The sequence below is a fragment of the Stigmatopora nigra genome, chromosome 1, assembly GCF_051989575.1.
Source record: "Stigmatopora nigra isolate UIUO_SnigA chromosome 1, RoL_Snig_1.1, whole genome shotgun sequence".
In the NCBI taxonomy this organism is placed as follows: domain Eukaryota; kingdom Metazoa; phylum Chordata; class Actinopteri; order Syngnathiformes; family Syngnathidae; genus Stigmatopora; species Stigmatopora nigra.
Window position 1 is genome coordinate 17,854,723 of NC_135508.1, and position 22,784 is coordinate 17,877,506.

Consider the following 22,784-nt stretch of genomic DNA (forward strand, 5'->3'; position numbering starts at 1 on the left):
TCCAGGTGAGAAACCATACGAATGCCCCAATTGTAAGAAGCGCTTCTCTCACTCCGGATCCTATAGTTCACACATAAGCAGCAAGAAGTGCATTGGCTTGATCGCTGTTAATGGCAGGATGCGTGGCAACATGAAGACTGGCTCCTCACCCACATCGGCCTCTTCCTCCCCCACCAACACTGCCATCACACAGCTACGACAAAAGCTGGAAAATGGCAAGCCACTAGGCTTGTCTGACCACAACAACCACCTGAGCATCAAGACAGAACCGCTTGACTTCAATGATTATAAACTGATGATGGCATCACACGGTTTCGGTGCTCATGGGCCTTTTATGAACGGGGGAATTGGAGGGAACAGTCCGCTGGGGATTCACCAAAATTCAACCGCCCAGAGCCCTCTGTCACACCTGAATATGCCCGGGCTTGATTCACAGCTTCTCGGGTACCCAGGCCCGCTGATTAATAACCTGAGCGAGGTACAGAAAGTCCTCCAGATTGTAGACAATACAGTGTGTAGGCAGAAAATGGACTGCAAACCTGAAGAGCTGTCCAAGCTAACAGCCTACATGAAAGAATTAGGCTCACAGGTAGAGGAGCAAAAACAGGGCCTGGTATCAGCGGGTGGGCCTCATGTCAGTCTTCCACTTGTCAATCACAACGGCGCCACCAAAAGCATCATAGACTACACACTTGAGAAGGTAAATGAAGCCAAAGCCTGTCTCCAGAGTTTAACCACAGACTCAAAGAGACAAATCAGCAATATCAAACATGAGAAATCCAACCACATGCTAGAAGGTGGCATGGAGGAGAAGGCATCAGAGAACATGTTTACACCATACGCGTGTCAGTATTGCAAAGAAGCCTTTCCTGGCCCCATCCCACTCCATCAACATGAGCGCTACCTGTGCAAAATGAATGAGGAGATCAAAGCTGTGCTCCAACCTAGTGAGAACCTGATGTCTAATAAACATATATTTATGGAAAAGAGTTCTCATTTGACATCTTCCATCCTAACGGAGAAGGGCTTGGCAGGTTCTCTTCATCCCTACAGGGACCACATGTCTGTGCTGAAGGCATATTTTGCCATGAACATGGAGCCCAACTCTGAAGAGTTGCTGAAGATCTCTATTGCCGTTGGCCTTCCTCAGGAATTCGTCAAGCAATGGTTTGATCAGCGGAAGATGTTCTCATATGGTAGCACCAGAACGCCTCCGCTGGAGCACAAGAACAACACTGAAATGGTCATTGGAATGAACAACCACCAAACTCCCCCCAAAGACCCTCTCATGGCACGGTTGCCAATGTCTCTCATTAAAACAGGTGACTGTATCACATCACCAGCCATCGCTGAACTCCACAATAACTGTGACAGCTCACTCAGACATTTGAAAAACCACCAGTTTGGCGAGGCAAAAACCCCAGGTGATAAGTTGGACCATTCCCGCAGCAACACCCCATCACCACTAAACCTGTCATCCACGTCCTCCAAACATTCGCACAGTAGTTCGTACACCCCCAACAGCTTGTTGTCAGAGGACCTGCAGGCTGAGCCGCTCGACCTTTCGATTCCAAGACTCATTAAGGAACCCAAGCACGCCCTTACCGTAAAGAGCCGACCCAAAGTAAACAGTGTTACAGTCGAGCATAGCAGTGTCCCCTCACCACGCGAGCACTTCGAAGAGCCTCTAAACCTAGCCTATCTCAAGAAGGAATTCTCGGTCTCTGTCAACAATGGCAACCAGGAGAAAAGCACTAGCCCAATATTTGGCATTAACCCCTTTGCCGCCAAACCGATGTACACATCGCTTCCTCCTCAGAGCGCTTTCCCACCAGCCACATTCATGCCCCCAATGCAGGCCACCATCCCAGGGCTCCGACCCTATCCGGGCATGGAACAGATGAGTTTCCTACCACACATGGCCTACACATATGCAGCTGGCGCCGCTACCTTTGCTGAGATGCAACAGCGGAGAAAGTACCAGCGGAAACACGGTTTCCAGGTAAATATAGTTCTCTGACAGCCTAAAGCCATACCATGTCATCTCTTGTCACTTCTCTTTTGACACATCTGGTCTGAAAGAATATCTAATATGCTCCTAGAAAAAACTAAATTGACCCATCCAAACAGAGATTTTAATATAATCCATCCATTAACCAACTTCACCTATGTTATGTTCAATGATTCAGGGTGCTAGGACCCACCTCAGATGGTTGAAAGTTTACAAAAACATACTAGTTCTCAATTACTTAAAAGGCATGTATGACACACAGACAGACATCAATTTAAATGTGCATACTTGCTATCTGAGTAAGAATCATACCCTTACTGCTGAACCAAAATCAAGCGAATGATCCACTATGCTATCAGTGAGTGCCTTACAAATAGTATGTTTTATAACTGGAACCAATGTTGAATTGTCCCAAATTAAAGAAATCCCATAATGCCCAACACCCCCACACCACTAAACCACTCTTCAGTGGCATTTTAAAGTGAGATTAGCTTCCAAGGACAGTTTAATAATGCACTGGCTCCATGTTCATTACCACTGCACGCTGAGGGCTGTTTAACATAGAGTGAACCCTTTTGATGAAAAAAAAAGTATTAATAATGTTTTTCATTCAAAGTTATTAAATTAGATTTTAAAAATACAGCTACAGGCGTTTAGTTGAAATTGATTGCCGAGTGATAGCTAGGCCCCATCTTAAAACATCCTAGCATTGTCAAGTTCAATAAAGGAACACGTCACACCTGATTGTGATCTCTCTGACAGAATGTTCCTCTCACGCAGGAACATTGTCCTCCATCAATTCACAGGCCGCACTAGTCTTCATCATAAAAGAGATTTTTAAAAGGATGGTACTTCTACTTATTTCGACAATATGCCACACTGCCAATCTTTCATTGCATTCTTCGTAAGGCCACATAAAATGCCTGTTCATTGCAGTTTTATTTAAAGATTTTCTTGTAAAGGTTTGCCTCCCTTTTGATGAGATTATTAGCACACTTCATCCTAATATGCTGTAAATGTCAATGACAACACCTTAAATTGATGAACAATATTCCAAGGTCCAACAGTCGAATTTTGGATAAAATATCGAAATGTTAGATTAGTTTATATTTGTAGTGTGGAGCAGTGGAGAATACTCGTTATGCAAAGTGCGATTGCAAACCATGAGGCTAAAAGAGATCTGCACAAATGGTTGAATTTGCAATTTTGGAAATGAAAAGCCATCTTTTCAAAATAGTCTGTTGTTTGGTTGCCACCAATTAGACGCAGACACCAATTCAATCTCAGACGTGGGAACAATTTGGTCTAATTTAAATTTAAATATAGGAAAGTCAGTGTAGAAATAACAAACTCGATCCTGGAGGGTCTGTGTTGAGATTGGAAAGTGAGATCTTTCAACTGTTAGGTCGATGTGCTCGTTCATGCAACTTTACCGTAATATGAAAGCAAATCTCCAAACGAAAAGTGCAGTGTCAAGTCGTCCAGATAGGCCCCATTTTTTTCTTCACTCCTGATAACTAAGAAAAAAAACCTTTGTAATGTAACTACAGTGTATATTTCAAAAGTGTAAGTGTAATGAATTTGAATTGACTGTTGTTTAGATTGTCCTTTTTTGTTTGTTTGCCACGTACACAAACCCAATTAATTTTTTCCCATTTCCTCTTCTCTATTCTTATGTTGCTTGTTGTTGCTAAGGGCGAGCTGCTCGACGCTACTGCCGATTACATGTCAGGGCTGGACGACATGACAGACCCCGACTCCTGTCTGTCGCGGAAGAAGATTAAGAAGACTGAAAGTGGTATGTACGCGTGTGACTTGTGCGACAAAACATTCCAGAAGAGCAGTTCCCTTCTCAGACACAAATATGAACACACAGGTATATACTGTTCTAGACCCTTATTTCCAACCCCATTATATTTCCTTTTGTCAATGTTTGTATTGAAAATCCTCAGTGAATCTTTTAACTTGTCCCCTCCTCTTCCTCCTTCCTCTGTTGCACATCCTATAACTTGCTTCTTCATCAACAGGGTGGAAATAGTTCTAGTAGTTTTCCCAATGAATAAAGGCAGCTGTATTATTGGCGATAGATCACATCAGCACCTTCAGAGCGCAACTAACGAGTGTCTTATTATCGCTCGAATACAAAGTTCTTCTTTCACGGGGTTGCATCATTCATTTCAGACGCTATCTCTCGTCGAGTGTTCGCCGCTTTTGTACGTCTTATCTATTTGGACATGAAAGCCAGGGCTGGGGCAGCGTCTCTTTCATGCTCACGTCACTGTGTTGTTGTGGTCTTGCACAGAAGGGAAGTGTTCGGACCGGAGATTAAAAGCCTGTTTCTCCCAGTGCGAGGCGTATACTTTGCAAAAGTTTGAAAGAAAAGAAATGCCGGGATCCTGCAGCAGGCCCACTCTCAACATGAACTTGAATCATATTTAGAGATAAGCTTGAGCACCCCCCACCCCACCCCACCCCTCCCTTCTCCTGCTGAGCTGAGATTTCTTTACTCGTCAGCCACCCTATTTATGATGCATTGACAAGTGCAACGCACGGATGAGCTTCTTTGTTTGGACCGCAGGAGGGAACTTCCGTAATGTCAGCCTTAGAATGCGAGCACACTTCCTCCTGGCAATTTGAATAAGATTGGATTTGATGTCCCGTTATGTCATTTTGCTCCTCGCCATCCAATCCATCAAATTCTTTGCTTTCCTCTGCTTTGTGATATTTTTGTGGCGCCCCGCCTGTTGGCACGCCACTCACGTTCGACACTCTTTGTTTTGTGTGTCCGCAGGCAAGCGGCCGCACCAATGCCAGATCTGCAAAAAAGCCTTCAAACACAAGCACCATCTCATCGAGCATTCCCGCTTGCACTCGGGCGAAAAGCCCTATCAGTGCGACAAGTGCGGCAAAAGGTTCTCGCACTCGGGGTCGTATTCGCAGCACATGAACCACCGATACTCCTACTGCAAGCGTGAGGCGGAAGAGCGCGAGGCGGCCGAGAGAGAGGCTCGCGAGAAGGGTCACCTGGAGCCCACGGAGCTTCTGATGAGCCGAGCCTACTTGCAGGGAATGACACCTCAGGTTTACCCGGAGCTGGCGGAGCGTGAGGCCATCTTGCGACACGATGGCGTGAATGGAGGGATCATAGAGGGACGCAAGGAAGTGGGGGAAGAATTTGCAAAGATGGGACGCAGGGAGGACGAGTTTGAGTTTGAGGAGGAGGAGGAGAGCAAGAGCATGGACACGGATCCGGACACGTTGAGGGACGAAGAGGAGAATGGAGAGCACTCGATGGACGATAGCTCACTGGATGGCAAATTGGAAACCAAATCGGATCGCGAGGACACAATAGAGGACGCCATGTAGAAACCTTGGGGACGTTTCTTCCACTTCAGTATTCTTACCTGCTCGGTTTAAGATGGGACGTTTTAAACCGTACGTGCACGTGCCTAAGCTTCCGGGAAGCTTTGACCGCTAAATCAATGAGGCAGCGGCATTGAAGGGAGGGGGAGGGGTTTGTGACTGAAGCTGCATTATGCAAACCCAACAGAGAATAAATACATTTGGAAAAATGTACAGTCCTAAGGCCTAAACATGAGTGTGGTGCAAACCTCCCCCTGCCCGTGTTCCATAGTATTTATAGCACAAAAAAAAGTGACTTGTACAAATTGCACTCCGCTTCTATAATCATGAAGAAAAAAGAAAAAAAGAAAGTGTTGCCTATGTATATATTTATACGGGGTTCGAAACAAGAGCAGCGGGGTCTGCATACCCCCCTTTAGCCCTTCGGTGTTTGTCGTCACCTACCTTTGGTTCAGCCACCTGCAACCACACTGTGTCAGGCCTCCAATCATTAAGACTGTGAAGGATATGGGTCAAAGAGGAGGAGGATGAGCTCGTGGCACCCCCGTCTTAAGGGAAAATGGACGCTTAGGGGGATGGGGGGAGGGGGTTTAAATGAAGGATGAAGCCTTTGAGGTGTTTTATGAAAAAGAAGCCTTATATGCAAACCTTTTAACCTGTGTGTTTTCTGCAAGTGCCACCCTCGTATTGTGTCAAAGGAAGGTTACTTTTTTTTTTCACCAGCTTCAGTATTATGGGATGGTTTACCATTGTTCTCTGCAGCACCCGTGTCAGTATTAAAGACTCTAGGCAGCAGTTACTTAGTTTACATTATGTTGTGCAATGTTTTTTTTTTGTCAGTATTACACCAAACCTTTTTCTTTTTTGGAAAACAGCAAATTGCATTCATTTTATTTGTAGGTTGGAAAAAAAATTATTTATGTGGCCCATTTTATATTTCCTAATTTTATTTATTTCATACTGTTGTGTACAGTACTATAGGTCTTCAATATATAGATATATTTTAGTAAAAAGGAACATGGTGTTGATCATAGGGCAAAATTTACGTAAAGAGAGCATTTATTGTGTTTTGAAACATTGTGAAATGCGAAGTTTAATCTTATTTTATTTTATTTCCACATAATGGAAAATACCAAATTTGGGAACTTTTATACAATTGTGAACACACTGTATTTTCGACTGAAAAAAAATTCCACTTCATCTTTGTTTCTTTTTTTAAGCTAAAAAATGAAGAGGGACTGTTAAATACTATGTATGATATCATGACTGAAGAAGATTCTTTCCTGAAATGTCTTTGTAAAAGTATTATTGAATTCTTGATTTGTAATTTCTCTTGAAAATGACCCTGCTCGAATAAACGTAGCCAAATTACAAAATACCAAATACTTGCTGCATTGTCTTTGTTTGGAGGTAGGTAACGGATAATGTTTTAGAGAATTATATTCACCTATATTTTCCCAAATTCCTATTACAATCCATTTAAAAAAAATGTACGATTTCCTACACAGTCAAATTATATAGAAAACCTGCGCACCATTATGTTTCAATTGAATCTTATTTTTATTTTTTGTGCTGAAAAATGAATAATGCCTCACTCCATTATTAAACTATCGCTTTTGAACTAAGAAAAATCATTTGGGCCTTTAAATTAAAATGAAGAAATATATATGTATTTTACTGCAAATGAATGTTTGTGGGAAAACAATGTAGTTATGATTATTCCATCCATCTAAACACACTTTAATTGCTCATCAGGAAGAAATAGTCGCTGAAAACAATGTTTGCCTGCTCCCATGTTTATACTTTGTGGTGACAAGTGGACTCAATCACACCCTTCAGTTGGCTTTATGCAGATGAACAGCAACATCAAAAGGCCCAGATGAAAGCAGTAAAGGTTGAGCGTTGCCAAACATCAGAACCAGCTTTGCATTTTCCCATCGATCGCGTCGCCACCGGATCATTCACAGACAGATCTCATGGATGAAAGAGGGCAAATGGGAGGAGGGAGTGGGAGCACTAAATGTTGATTAGCTGTAGAATTTTGATATGTGACATGGATGAAGCAACGATGTGTATGTGAGGGATTTTCAGGACGTTTCATGAATATGCCGCCCGTTACCATTTCGTCTTGATTTTGCGCACAACTTCAGCACAAGAAAATCAACAGTCAGGATGTTTAGAAAAATGTTTCAATCATTCTAGGTGACACATTAGAGGATTGTGCAAGTCCCAAATTAGTGGGGCAACATACAGTAGGTGTATAAGGCCAAGACAAAAAATAAATGAGTCATTACTCTGAAGTGCTTCTGTCCTGTTGTTATACTGAATGAAACTGATCCAGTCTGCCTTTACATGTACTGATCAATACAGTCTGGCACTATTAGTAGAAGCCCACTTCTAATTGCAATTGGGTTCAATGAACAAGAACATAATTGATTTTTACTGCACTTAATTTACTGACTGATTTCAACGATAAAATGTTTTCGGTTTACAATATACATTATATACATTTAATGAATATTATTATTTCATGTAAGTAACTGTTCCCATTTCTACATTAATTATCTTATGAAACTGCTTCACCGAAATTTGACCTTTCCTACCCTTTGCCATGTTGAACTGTATTACTGGAGAGTAAAACGATAGGGCGACAGCGATTAGAACAAGACGGTGGGTGAGGGTGTTGTCAATGGAAAAAGAAATCAATAGAGGTGCTGAGAGTGTGTGTGCAGACAGCACCGTGGCCTCGGGCTAAATGTACACTTTAGCTTTGGTCTCCATGAAGCCCCCGCAGTGAATCATTGCAGTTTAGCTGTCCAAAACAAACCGCCAATCTGGATTGGGCATATGGCTGAGCAGCACTCGATGATAGCGATACGATGGTGCTCTCAAAAATGCTATTGAAGCACATCACCAGAAATGGAAATTAGATTCCAATAAAGAAATAAAAATGTATATGTCATTTTCAAAATGTAAGCAAGGAACTGCAGTTACGGAGTCTCTGAGTTTTACTAAAGCTCTGAATCAGGGCGTGGGCAAAGCTTGTCATGTAATTTAATGTTTAATACTGAATTGCAGGGGGTATCACCGACTTCTGGTCCTCGAGTCTGTCTCCCTTCTTCAACACACCAGAATCGAATAATTAGGTTTGTTATCAGGCTTCTGAACAGCTTACTGATGAGTTGATCAATTAATTCAGGTGTGTTGGAGGAAGGAGACATAGAATAGGTGCCCTCTGGACCCCTGCAATAATATTTGTTTCCTTACCACATTTGAATTCATTACTTGCATTGATGTTATAGAAATCTTAATTTTTTTAATTCCAAAAAATATAACATTTTTTTGGAAAATACATATTTTATTTTATGTAAACTGTAAAAAATTATAGTATATTTGCTTATATCGGTAAAAAATAAATGACATTTAGTTACTCCATGTACATTCTTCCCTCGATTATCGGAATGTTTTCTGCTATTAATTATTTAAATAATACTTATAATAGGGGTGACCCTTCTTCGCAAATGTTTGATTATCGCGGCCATGTCTGGTCTACATTAACCGCGATATTCAAGGGATTACTGCATATGCATATTTGCTATTTTTAAGGGCAATTCAGTAGTGCTTGCAGCAAATAATCATGGAGTCAAAAACATCAACATCAGTTTCTGTTTATCCACTCAATGATGAGGTAAAACTGGAAGGACACTTTTGACCACATTAAACGATGTGAACTACTCCATATGGCACCTGCGCAGTTCATGAAGGACGGCCGTGGCCAAAGACGTGAAGAGGGTCCTGGCGCTCAGCAAGAAAAAGTTCAATGACATGTAGGGAGGGAAGGCACAAGTGACCAGCAGGGATTAGCCAATCAGAGTGTCAGAAGAGTGGCCAGCTGTTCATTCTGGCCCGAGTGGAATGAGGCCTGGAGCAGGTGGTGAAGCACGATGCCAGCGGTGCTGAAGAGGAGGGGAGCCCAGGAGGAAGATGTTGATGAAAGACACTCTCCTAATGTTTCGGCATCACTCTCTGACTCAGTGCCCACGTTATCATGAATAAATATTCTATAGTATCTCTGAAAAATTAGACAAGCTTAGTCTTAATTGCGTGTCTGTCATTTTTCAAAATAAAAGGAGTGCATGGTTGATGACAAGTCGAAGTTGTTTAAATGACAAAACCAAGGTCACCCGGCGATTATGTATTTAACATTAAGCTCTCCTTCCCTCAGTCTCCTTCAAGATGAATGGAACTAAAATGCTTGCGGTGACCAAATATATTTTTCTTACTTTTTTTTTTCTTCTTTTAAATAAAAAAGACAGGTGAGCCCCCTACTGGCTAACACTTTACTCTAAGTAAAAATACATTTCAGTTTTTATTATTTCTTTGTATAAACTCACCATGGAGTTTGTAAAGAAGCATAACATTGTGCTGACTTTTTTTGTTCAGCAATAGAACACAACAAACTTATGGACCTGTAGAGGTGGAAAGTGAGAGTAATTTGAACTGTCGGTTGCTGTACTTTGCGAACATTTTGTTGCTTACGATGTGAATGTATTTATGAAATAAGACAGGCTGCTATTTATTTAATAGTTGAAATGTATTCATGTAACATGTAAAGAGACACATTGGGGTGATTGGAGATGCACCCCTCTGCTAAACTTTCATCAACATCCATCCAGTCTTGGTGAACTCAGGTAAAAGTGACTAAATCTTATATACATCCTTGATTCTACAGCTTAAAGGCTTTTAACAGATTCAACCTCACAAATCAAACATGCAGCTGGTCATCTGACTGTGGAGGTTTCTTCCGACATTCAAAGGAGAGCCTCTCACCCCCTCCTTCTCACTGAGGGGTAAGTGATTATGTGTTTTGCCAAAGTGGTAATCTTTTGATATGCACAAACAGAGATTCTAACATGCCGGCAATAGCGGCTTTTTTATGTTTTATTTTTCTGGGCTGACGGCTGATTAGGATGCCGGATCATGGTCCCAGCTGGGCGCAGGGTACATCGCTCATTACACGTTTCTAGAAGAGGGAGGCTAATTCACAACCCCGCACAGCATGGTAGGTGTAATCATATCATGCAAAATCAGCGGTCAGTTCAGCGCGGCTGGAGCCTGATTAAAGGCCGCCAAAGACAAAGTGACACGTCCTCAACCTCATCGGAGGAGACGTTAAGCAAAGCACTGCTTAGCCATCAAGGTTCAAGGCCCCTTCCTTTTAGGAAATTGATGTTTTTTTTTTTTTTTTCTATGGGATCAGCATGTATTTTTTATGAAGGCGCATTGGCGGCCTGGGCGTTCACATCAGTGGTAACTTGATTTAATTAGAGCTCAGCATTTTTGACGTAAAATATCTGTTGTAATTAAGCAGTATTCTTCAGCGGTGCACAATGTGACAGTTTGAGTGAATACAGGGTTAATGTCATCAGGAAAGAATCAGCCATGCTTTGTGAACCCTTTTTGGTGTGCAATATTGGCAAAAAATGGTTCCACACTGCCTTCTACAACATTGTCTGTTTTCACGTTTTTACTTGCTGTGCGAAGATAATTTTTTTTCATTTCCAGGGTTTATTTAATGGATTCAGCTACATGTTGTTCTGCCTCAATGGAAAGAGTTAATTATTCCATTGAGGACTTCCTGGTCCAACCTTCTTGCTGCGGGAAGGATGAATGTGGTCTTGCATGTATGTAATGTCTTTAAGGAAGCATCCCTCCACAGCCTGCAGGGATTAGGTCATAATGACAGAAGATAATTATATTAAGAGTCATTTTAAAAACAGTTCATGAACTGCAAATTATAGTTAAAGTTGCTCCTTAATGCTCTTAACTGTAATTAAATTGCCTAATATCTCTAGAAAATGAGCATGTTGAGCAGAAGGCATCTCAGAGTGGAACTTTTATAGGGTCAACCATTAACAAAACTCTACAGTTTCCTTTTATTCTCCATCCTCATATCCACAAGAATTTCGAAAACTAGTTTTTTTTCCCGTCTACACGTTAAATGAAAACAAATATAAATAAATGATGTAAGTGGATTATCTGGGCTGACAGTGTCGCATGACTAACCGGTAGTATTTTCTCAGCAATTAAAGTGAAGGGATACATATTTTAAACACACTTTTGAAATAACTAATCTCCTCAATTTACCTTTAAAACTACTCATATATATATATATATATATATATATATATATATATATATATATATATATATATATATATATATATATATATATATATATATATATATATATATATATATATATATATATATATATATATATATATATATATATATATATATATATATATATATATATATATATATATATATATATATATATATATATATATATATATATATATATATATATATATATATATATATATATGTATATATGTATATATATATATATATATATATATGTATATATATGTATATATATGTATATATATGTATATATATGTATATATATGTATATATATATATATATGTATATATATATATATGCATATATACAAATACATACATATATATATATATATATATATATATATATATATATGCATATATACAAATACATACATATATATATATATATATATATATATATATATATATATATATATATATATATATATATATATATATATATATATATATATATATATATATATATATATATATATATATATATATATATATATATATGCATATATACAAATACATACATATATATGTTTATATATACATGTATAAAAATACATTATTTATATTTTTTGTATAACAGAAAGAGAATGAGTGTCATATTTAATGCAGTCTTCAAGCTACAAACACTGTAGGGGATGACAAGCCACTCAGGAGCCCTTCGTGGAATTTGTAAAGATTCCCATGCGCTGACTGTCCTGGCAGGAATTAGCTCTCGTTCTTCCAGCGGTGAAACCTTGACACCTCAAGTGAAAAGTGCTCGAGCTGTCGGGCACTGTAATCCCCCGACTGGTTGACAACATTCCCTTTTGAGTGCAAGCCGGAAGGAAGGAGGTGGAGAGGGGGGGCAGAATTATGAGCATTTGTCCGCTGGTAATTAGATAACTTTTTACTCAATCATTGACTTTTTCCTGTGAATACTTTTTGAAGTTTAATAATGTGCCGCTTGGACTTCATTCGCTTGTTAAAAGAGAAACCAATGTCATTGGAGCTTTAAATCTACCAAACCTTAGGTTGGCTTGGCACATTGAACATCAAAGTCTTGAGAAAAAGTATGATTTGGGGGCCACGCTAGGTCAAAAAGCACTTTTATTTAAGTTTTTTCAGCCTCTTCAAGTTCTCCTTTCACTTCAAGTATGGTTCAAAGAGTTTCCAAATCATGCCATTTGTGCGACTCTGCATATTAATTCAGAAAGCATGTACTTGTAGCTGAAGTGAATGTGTGAATGCACATGGGAGCAATATCTTCCATTGCAGCCATGAAGTTAGACCCCCTTTGGTTTTCTCACTTGTAATCATGTCCAAATTTGCATGGGTTGGGGGATGAAGTACAAAGTCAACTTGTGTGGGTGTTTTATTTTTTTTTCTTTCTGTCAAAAAACACAGGTTCCAAAGAAAATTTCTGAGGACGTAGGCTCAAACACATTTTTCTCTCCATGCTTTGCAACTAAAAGTGTGGATTGACTTGTTATATTGGAGGCCAGCCACATACCATGTAACAAGAGATGAAAAATCGAAGCGAATGATTCGTCAAGGCTGGGCTGGTGATGCACTTCTAAAGGTAATTGGTGAACAACAAGTTGCCGGTCGCAGGATTGGAGTGACTTTTTACTCCTCTGGTTCTAACATTTATGCTATCCTTACCACCACAATAAGGACATCAACATTCACACCAATTTCTAAGAAAAATTAGTGGGAGCCTTTTTGAAAATGCTGGAGCGCACATTTCAGAATAAAGTATAAAATAAGGATATGTTGTTGAAAATATTGATACACTCGTAGATTTCTGGTTTATTAAGTAATAAGAATTGTTTAAAAGCAGAGCAAAGCATTTAAATGACTGACACGAAGAGTGGCACTCACAAAGTGTGACTTCACCTACTCTATTATTTTACATTTTGATATTGTTATTCTAATTAGGCAAAAGTCTAAAATGGGCCTTTCTCAGTAGCAAATGACACGGCATTGCAATCTAGACACCAGTGTCATTGATAGCCAGAATTGTATCTTACTATCTTTTCTTTCCCATTCCTTCTGATCCCAGTTTACTTTCACCAAAATGTTGTATTTTTGTGGAGAGTTGTTTGATGAATCAGCAGTGACTACAGCAAAGTTGAAAGATCTACGTACTTAATAACCAAATTCAAACATTGTTCCATCACTTCTTTTTTTTCATTGTAGTCATGTAAGTTAGTGGGCAAGTGTCCACAAAAGTTCCAGCCCTTCCCAAATGCTTTGCCCTCCTCATTTGCGTGATGTGGTCGAGCATCAATCTGCTGATGGCAATGAAGGCTTTAATTAGCTGTGTGGATCCAATCACTGTGCGTCAGGGTCTATTGGACAAGGCGGACAGGGTGATGGCAGTACAGTTGGACTAGGCAAAGTGGGTCAGGTCCGAAGTGAGTGGACATGAAAGTGACGCCGGCGTGTGATGTGACCCGTTAGTAGTGAGGCAAATGGACTCGGGGCAGCACTTGTCTTCACTGCCCGGCCCAATACAGGACGCCGCTTGCCACGGGGCAAACAAATCACGAGAAGTCACTGTGACGCGGCCTGAGAAGTTTGCTGCTCTGCACTTTGTCCACTCAACAAACTCTGTAAATGCTTCCAGTTGCGTTTCACATCTTTGTTTCTTAATCCCACCCCCTTTTTTCTAGTGTCTTTCCTATCATTTTACTTTCTCCGTTTAAAGTCCTTACTCTGTCAGTTTCCCCATTTATCATTCCACCTTTTTTATTTTTGGTTTTCTCATTTCTCTCTGTCTTAGTTATTTTTCTTTCCTCCCCACTTATTTTCTTTTCTATCCTTACAATGTTTTCAACCTTTACAGCTCATGGAATTTCCCTAGACTTGCAAATTGACTTGAGAATGTAACTCATTCTGCCGTCTTTTAATTGAGACTCGCCTCTAAGCTATGGTTCTGGAAGCCTTTAACCATGATACGAGCGGTTGTCTTCTTGTCTCTGCCTAAACAGGGCATGTGTAGCCATGGGGCAGCAGACTATCAGAGGTGATCAGCTTGATACAAGCACACACACACAGACACATAAAAAACAGTTTGATGCAGAGTCAAACCTTGTTGGTTTGTACGTGTAAAATGTACATACCAATATTTGTATTCAGTTTAATAACCTACTGCATGGGTGTCCAAACCAGGTCTCAAGGGTCGCAGTGGGTTCAGTTTTACATTCCAGACGATGGAAAGGATATATTTTCACCAATCTGGTGTCTTAAAAGTATCATCAGTGGAATTGGATTACATTCAGGTGCTTCTTGTTTCAAAAGAGCCTCGTCAAAATGTCTTTGCTGGATCAGTTGAAACAAAAAACTTTACCCACTGTGGTGAATTTGTGGAATAGTTTGGACAACCAGGGAATGAGAATCAATCACAGTTGGGAAACCAGGTTAACAGGATGACAGGATAGTTTGAGTTTTTGGATCCAACGTAAAATGGAAACAAAAATGCAACTGCTCCATCTCCTATGGCCAAAAACTGTTTGGGATTCCAGTCAGAGTGGTGCGATGATTATAGATTGCTTTACTCAAGTCTACAATCGTGCCTTACCGAGCCTTTAATATGCAAATTGTAGGTACGGAAAGCTCTGATAGTTTTATTTAAAAGGCATGTCCTCAGGCGATAGCAGCGGGCTTCCAGGAAGAGCTGTGTTCCAGCATGAAATAAATAGTTGTTAGAGGATCACACAAGTTCTCATCACGCAGGATGAAACGTTAATTGATGTGAATAATTTATCTATTTTGCTTATCTTGAAGATATCATACAGAAGTGGATAAATAAAATCCCAGTTCAAACATGGCAGTGTCTCTACAGGAACCACCCAATTTTCAGAGGGAATTACATCCTTAAGATTACTTGTCATCCTTTCGGCTCATAATGGCATTTGTCCTGAGGTCACGCCACTGCAATTATCCAACATTACCGGAATGCTCGAAGGGATTAAGAATAATGATCTCGATATGAATTATTACGTTTCTATGGTGCATGAAGATGAGGTAGGAAAGGGAAGGAACTATTTCATTTTAAGAAGGGAGAAAATTCCCGTGTCAGTCTTCTTTTGAAGGAAAGGTCAAATGGAAATCATAAAAGTATAAAGGCTATTCTGCTTGTCTTGAGGAATTCATATTATTCTCTAGACCACTTTACAGGTTTGCATCATAAATTGTGACAGTGGCACACTCACCCAGCTGCCTCCCACTCAAACATATTTGCTAGCATAGTTGAAATTCAAATATGTACCGACCATGAACGGGATGACTCTCTTTATGAGGGGGACGCCACAAAGTGAGCCATTGTAGTCGTGAACTTTGGGCCGTGTGGGCTGCATTGTGGGCAGACATTTTTGACATTTTATTGTGATGCCAGTCTTGTTACTACTTTTATTATTTACTGTAGGAAACTGTAAGTGTTTGTGTGTGTATGCGTTTTCCAAGGCAACACAAAACCTGATGTGGTGACAAACACTTTCTGTCACTGTGTTATGTTAGAACCCCACCCGCCTTTTTCTCAACTGTTTGACATATTCTTGGTGTAAATTTATTCTGTAAACGACAAAGATGCCATGGTTAGAGCATATCTGAGAGCATATCCTTTATTCATGCATTCTTGTTTTCAACTAAATATTTGAAAACAACCACTCAGAGAGTGGACAACTCCTATAGATTTGTATCTTGAGAGATTCATAACCTTTTTTTATTGTAACTTACCACACTGATAAAAAGGTATGCGATTGCTGTAATTCGGATAAAATGGATGAACATAGTTTTCGAGAAGAGTGACTTTATATTTTGTAGCCCAAAGTTTTATGGCTCTCACAAAGAGCAGATGAGATCAATTGTATATATGCCATATATTATTTGGCACAACCACCAATTCAAGAGGCTGGCAAGGCACAATATGGGTGGGGCATACCCAAAATTAAACATGTTTTACATTACTTTGCGTTTGGTTGAGTTAGAGAGTGTAGACCTGTGGTTTTTCTTTAAGCCAACAAAAGTTCTAAAATCACAATTTGAAAATAAGGCTCATTTACATTAAAGAAATCTACATGCCGTTAGTATGTTATCCTTTTTTTTCCATTTTGTACCTAATTGCTATTTTAACTGAGCAGCTCATGTGGCTTTACAATGGCTGTAACTAGACAGTACAAGTCATTTGCATGCCTGGGTACACTTATTTGAGTGTTTCAGGTATTAAAGAAAGTTACTGTGTTTTCTTTCTCATGTCGGACCACTTCCACCACCGGAAGTGACTTGCTTTGCTTTTTAGAATAAGATAATACAAAATCTGCAATGTTCCCACGTGTAAGTGTTTCTTACCTATTTTATAAGAGTGAAAGTCAAGAGATGAATCTTTTTAATATTTGTCACAGTATGATGCCCTACTGTGTTTTACTTCAAAACAAGTGCAATCAAGATGGTTTACGGCACTCCAAGCACTAGATTAGGCCGATATTGAAGTAGTATGTCGCACAAATGAAATCCAATTCGATAATATGAAGCAGGATATGTAACCTCACAGCCCCTGTGGTCCGAATAGCAAATGTTAAATGAGAGGAGAGCGGAGTGTTTGAATAAAGTACATTCTTAGCAGGGAGGTGAGCGGCTGACAATGAAGCTCAGAGTTGAGCCAGCGAGAGGCAGACTTGTTCATCCCTTGTTATGCTGCTAATGTGTATGATTTAAGGGGGAATTATGCACATCTCAATGTGCCTATAAATGACATTATTCATGCACAGGTGCTGCACTAAGCAGCTCCTGAATGATAATTAAGATAATCTTTCTCTTTTTTCTTCTTTCACGCCTGCTCGCTCCCTTTTCTCACGGATCCACTTTGTTCAGGCAATATCTCCTGTGTCAATACCTCACTAGACTGCGGCCCCTCTCCCCTCAGCCATTGTCTGATCTTTATTCAGCACTAACAAGTGCGACCACGTCTGTGTCTCCCCCGAGCCCGACGGTATTTCTGAGAAATAACGTGCCAAGTTGAATTAAAGCGAGAGAATTAAAAAAGAAGAAGAAAAAAAAACTTTAGCGAGGCTGAAACTTGTCGTTCCCTAGGGAGTTCTCAATGCAATGAATTTCTCAAAACGAGAATATGAAGACATTGATGTGGAGCACTTTGCATATGATAAGCCCTTTTTTTCCCATAAAGACCAATGATTAGTTTTGGAAATGTTGCTGAAGAAAAAAAGTGTTGCAGGCTCTCAGATATTAAGGAAAAACTGTCACTTTGCATTACTTGGGCACGACGTTGTGCTAAAACGGCTATTTCTGATCAAGAAGAAGTGAATCACTGATGTTTTTGGACAGTATTAAGGGCCTACATTGACACAGCCATGCGGTTAGTGGATCCAACTTGGGTTGCGCTCCCTCTGTTTGAGTAAACAAAAAGTGATGACTATCGTCGCTCGGCGAGCAGAGATGCAGCTGTATTGTTTTAGCGCGACTCTTTTGTTTACACGAACATCTCCATTGTGGACAGCCCGACTCGGTCGACTTGCCTAGTGTGCAAATCACTCCTCCTTGTGTTTGTATTTTGTCGATGTGGCTCTGAGTTGGCCTCCTTCCACCACAGCTGGCTTTCATAAGCGGGCCACACCCTTGCACCTCACATGCACGTACATACACTGCTGCGAATTTGCACCGCAGTGGGGACAAGCAGGAGCTGCAAATTATTCAGAACGTTTGCTTTAAGATGCTGTGGGTGCCAGAGGGGGTGGAGTTTCATTCAACACTCTCCCTAAAGACCGCAGTTTCCCAAACTTTCTTTAGGCTGAAGACCCAAATTAGAAGTGTGGTTCCTACATGGGACCAAAATTTACAGAAATACCAAACTCCAGAAGTACAAAGAAAGACTTTCATGGATTTCTCATGACAGCAACAGAAGGGATCTACAGTAATATGTGATTGACATTTACAAATTCTGCTATTATTGCAGAGATTCCTCCCCCATTGTGCAATTTTGGAATTACAGCCATTTTCGGCATACCATATTCATTTTGAGACCTCTAGAGTGTTGAAACAATTGACACAAGTATAATAGGAAAAAAATATCCAATGGCATCAAATGACTACCAGAAGTCTAGAATTTCCTTGAAATGCTCTGGAGCTGGACCTCATTTACGTTTTTCCCTGTTAACGCGTCTGGAATATTTTTTTTATATATAATAACTGAAACGCATATTCCATTGGGTTGAGCTCAGGTAGCTGATTGTGGCAAATTCAATGTATTTGACTTTAGCGTTTTAGTTGCTTGTCTCTCTGTGTGCGCTACAACTAACTGGTGACCAGTCTAGGGTGTAGTCTGTCTTTTGGGCTGGGTTAGGCTCTAGCAAGCCTCGCAAGCTTTTCGAGGATGGGCAGTATAGAAGATGAATGAAGGAATTGTCTATGTGGAAAAATCCAGTGCCTGCAATGCTAAACAAAATACCTCTTTCAAAATATTAGTTTGTGTTTACAAGTGCCACAAGCAACTAAAATTGAGAAAAATAGTTCATAGCATTCAACAAAGTTATCTTACTCACATTCATACATTTTTAGTTCGGTAAATTGTCTTTTTCTGGAAGTTCATCCCCGAAACTAAGCCTTTCCGACTATTACCAACGTTGTTGGGTGCAAAAAAACAACAACATTTTTTTTCTCCACTACGTGTTTTTATCCTGGATTATTAGATAAAATTGTATGGTTTCTCAAATTATTAATTTAATCACTTATTTTTTCCAGGCAGAAAGATTGGGTGTAAATGCTCAAGTCAACCAAAACTTTTGATTTGACACAAGCAACCGCCTTAAAAAAATGTAGGCCTTCAAAACTGCGGGTGTACAGTATATTGCATTTAGCAGTGGTAAATGACAGCCACCTGCAGTTATCAGACAAACTGAAAAGGAATCACATTCACCTTGAAGTAATGTTGCATGATTCCTGTCTGTATGATAACTCCTTCCATGAATGTTTGTGATCTCACCCACACAACACAATTAAATACGTTTGTGAGTGTGTGTATGTATGTGTGTGTGTGTGTGTGTGTGTGTGTGTGTATTGTAGCATCATTGTTCTCTCAGTCCGTCTTTTGTGGAGCGAACAGGATGTGTCTGATGTTTCTTTGGCAGAAGAGAAGGTAAAAATATCGAAGATTCATCTGGTTTGAGTTCTGCGGCACCACATCACTTTGAGGTGTGTGTGTGGGACATACCCCCCTCACCCCCCACCTCTCTTTCTTGTGCGGCAATCCTGGACTCTTTTGTGTGATTGAAGCTCAAACGGAGCAGGAAATGCAAATAGTACCAGCTCTGAAGACGTCTACTGACGTGATTGTTGGGACGGTTTGAGGAGGCCAACCCGCCCGCCACATTAAAGTCAAAGCCAAAAGAGTGGGTTAAGTTAAGCAAGAGGGGGGAACATCAAAGACAAAGAGGCTGGCTAGCCACACTGTTTGTGGCCAGAAATGTCTTTCATTAATGGCGTTTGCTCTTTCTATTGTTCTGAGATGCATGATGAATAAGGGGTACGCCACAACAACCAAGTCAAATCAGGGCTGTTGTTTTTCTTCGTCTGTCTTTTTGAAAAGTTTCACATAACGACAACATTGTCTAAAGCAAAAGCTGAGTTTACTCGTATAGTTTATTCTCTTATTCATTGTGTCTGGGAACACATGGAGAAAATATATTTCAGAAGACTTATTTGCCAGATGATTACTTTCATTTTGGCAAGCAAGAAAGAAGAAAATTAAATGAGGTTTGTAAATTTAAAATATATGTCCATTTCAGTAATAATCATAGATCGTTCATGGGATTCATCAACCTACAGTATATAAAAAAAATCTGATCTACTGATGCCAAAAGATTTCAGTCAATCAGGAATCTTTGATTCATACAGTATCTCAGAAATATCACTTGCGATGATTTTTCTTGAAATTTTCCCTCTAAAGTAACACATTTGTACTCCCTATTAAAACCATGAATATGGAGGTGAAAATATTGAATCAGGGGCGAGAGAAATCATAAATTCAATGATTTTAAGTCAATTTTAAAGGTACGCCTTACATGCAGAGGCGGTCAATATGCGAGAAATATGGTAATTATCCCAATAACTAAGCAGCAGTTGTCTTCATTGGCATCCAACACTGTGTACATTAGACACTGTTTCATAGATGGCTGACTTGCATATTATGGTGTAAGGACTGCCCATCATCGCCTCTGCTCATTAAACACCCAGTATCTCGTCGCACATTTTTAGAAAAGACAAAAAAATATGTTCAATTGCTTCTAATCTGCATTCATGCACTTTCTCATAAATCCTTGTCAATCTAGAGCCGTTGTAGCATTTTAAGGGGCTCACAGAATGGCGCTACAGTAAACATTCCATAATTGACTGTTCAGGAGCATGATTATCAGTTTGAGTTTGATTTGAGAACGTAATCTGCTTTTTGTGCTTGCCAGTCTATTCAAGCAAAACGGTTGGGAGACTTAATGGTGCACTAACCTCTGAGCCATTCATGCCCAATGGATGTACTTGATGATTAAGTATGAAAGATCCGTGTTTTATCGTCAGCCAGCACAACAATTGACAATCTTAAGACCTTCAACAGGAAATAATTAGGATCTATTTTAATGCTGAGTGTGGTACACAGTGCTGGAAGTTGAGTATGTTAACGACTGTGCTGGCAATTAAATAGCCCATACCAAATAGTGGTTATTTATGCCTTCTATCACCTGAAAGTTGATTATGTTGTCGGCACTGATTGTGCCTAAAGTTTCGCAAATGAATACTGCACTCTTCTTTGAGGTGTTTGTCAAAAGACTAAACAGTTTTTCTTGCTCCCAAAAAATAATAATCTGGTTGAGTAAGAATATGTGCTGCTCATTCCAATTTTAAAACCCCAACTAGCCCAATAACTCCCCACCCCCTATTCCACTACATAGTTTAGCATTTAAAATCAGGTCAACCTTTAAGATCTATGAGCAGAGAGAAGGGAAAAAATGAATTAATGGCATGCTATTTTTATTCAGTCACTCATCTGTTAATTTGGTATGACCTTAGTCAAAGGCAGCGCAATAACAAACTTCTTCTTAAGACCAAACCCCTGGTCTCCGATGTTGCTTTGGTGCGTATTTTAGAAGAGAAGGGCCTTCAAGTCTTATCTGCAAAACTCAACGTGCAGGGTTTTGAGTTGCGCAAGAAACTAATACGCTTTCATCTGGTTTCACAGCGCATTGTTTCACATTTAATGCTGCTTGAAGATGTTTTTGAAACAGCCAATCAAGCAGCTTTTGGGCCCACTAACAAAATTAGTTCTGACAGCCAAATGATACCAATGATGCAAAAGACGTGACCAAAAATGGCGTCTATAAAAGTGTCTTTGTGCAGGCACCAAAGCAGAGGTACGTCACCGCCTTTATTTCCCACCTTCCTGTGGCTAGTGAGTTCCCAGTGTGACTCCCCTCGTGACAGCATCCAAACTTTACTGCTGCAAACTCTTAAGTGCTGGCTGCCCCCATTGAAGCATCCCTGCAGGGGATTTCTTCACAGAGAGGCTCTGAGGGGAGGGGCTGATGGTGAAAGTTTGGCAGCGGGTGATGGATTTCCAACAGGGGCGGCCTTTGTTGCCAGGTTGCTCACGCTGGGCAACGTGGATGAGCCAGGTGGCCTCTGACCTGACCTCCTCTCTGGAAGGACCGGTGGGCGCAGTAATAAAAAGGAAGCGGCGAACTTGTGCCGAAGAAAGGGATGGATGCGGAGGAAGGGCAGGCTGTGGGAGTGGGCATGAAAAAAGTGCTCAGAAATAGGTCAACCACTATCTCATTTTTCTTGCTAAGCTTGTAATAAACCTTGACAGGAACACTGTGCAAGCGGCCTTTCAACGTTTAGTTAGGTAGCAGGCTATCATAGAGAAGGTTGACCTTTGTTCTTCTTTCTCTTTCTCTCGGCAGCTGTGTTTGTTACCTGTGTCCGTTAGAGTAGAGCTCATGTTACTTTTGGTCTTTGTTCTGGATTTTTTTTAAATTTAAAAACATCACAATGTTGAATTATTTGTTATTTTATGTTCGGAACATGAATGAATGAATAGCGAGAACAACTCACTGCCTGCTGAACAAAGATAGTTTTCAAAAACAAGCATGTCTTTTCTCATAAATTTCTTGATCTTGTCATGCCTGTGAAAAAAACATTGTGTCAGTCTCTCACTTTC

At 40.0% G+C, this 22,784-nt stretch overlaps 1 protein-coding gene across 2 annotated transcripts in view; it reads left to right on the forward strand.

Annotated features, from left to right (window-relative positions):
• The window catches only part of zeb2b (zinc finger E-box binding homeobox 2b), a 53,683-nt gene extending 46,926 nt beyond the window's left edge, over positions 1-6,757 (forward strand). Inside the window, exons 8-10 of one of the 2 annotated variants that reach the window (XM_077731706.1) lie at positions 6-2,002; positions 3,707-3,887; positions 4,803-6,757. In XM_077731706.1, the coding sequence (XP_077587832.1) occupies positions 6-2,002; positions 3,707-3,887; positions 4,803-5,377 (2,753 nt within the window). In that variant the 3' untranslated portion in view covers positions 5,378-6,757. The remainder of the gene's footprint in view (positions 1-5; positions 2,003-3,706; positions 3,888-4,802) is intronic. The other variant, XM_077731789.1, reaches the window with a different exon arrangement.
• The last annotated feature ends 16,027 nt before the right edge of the window (positions 6,758-22,784 follow it).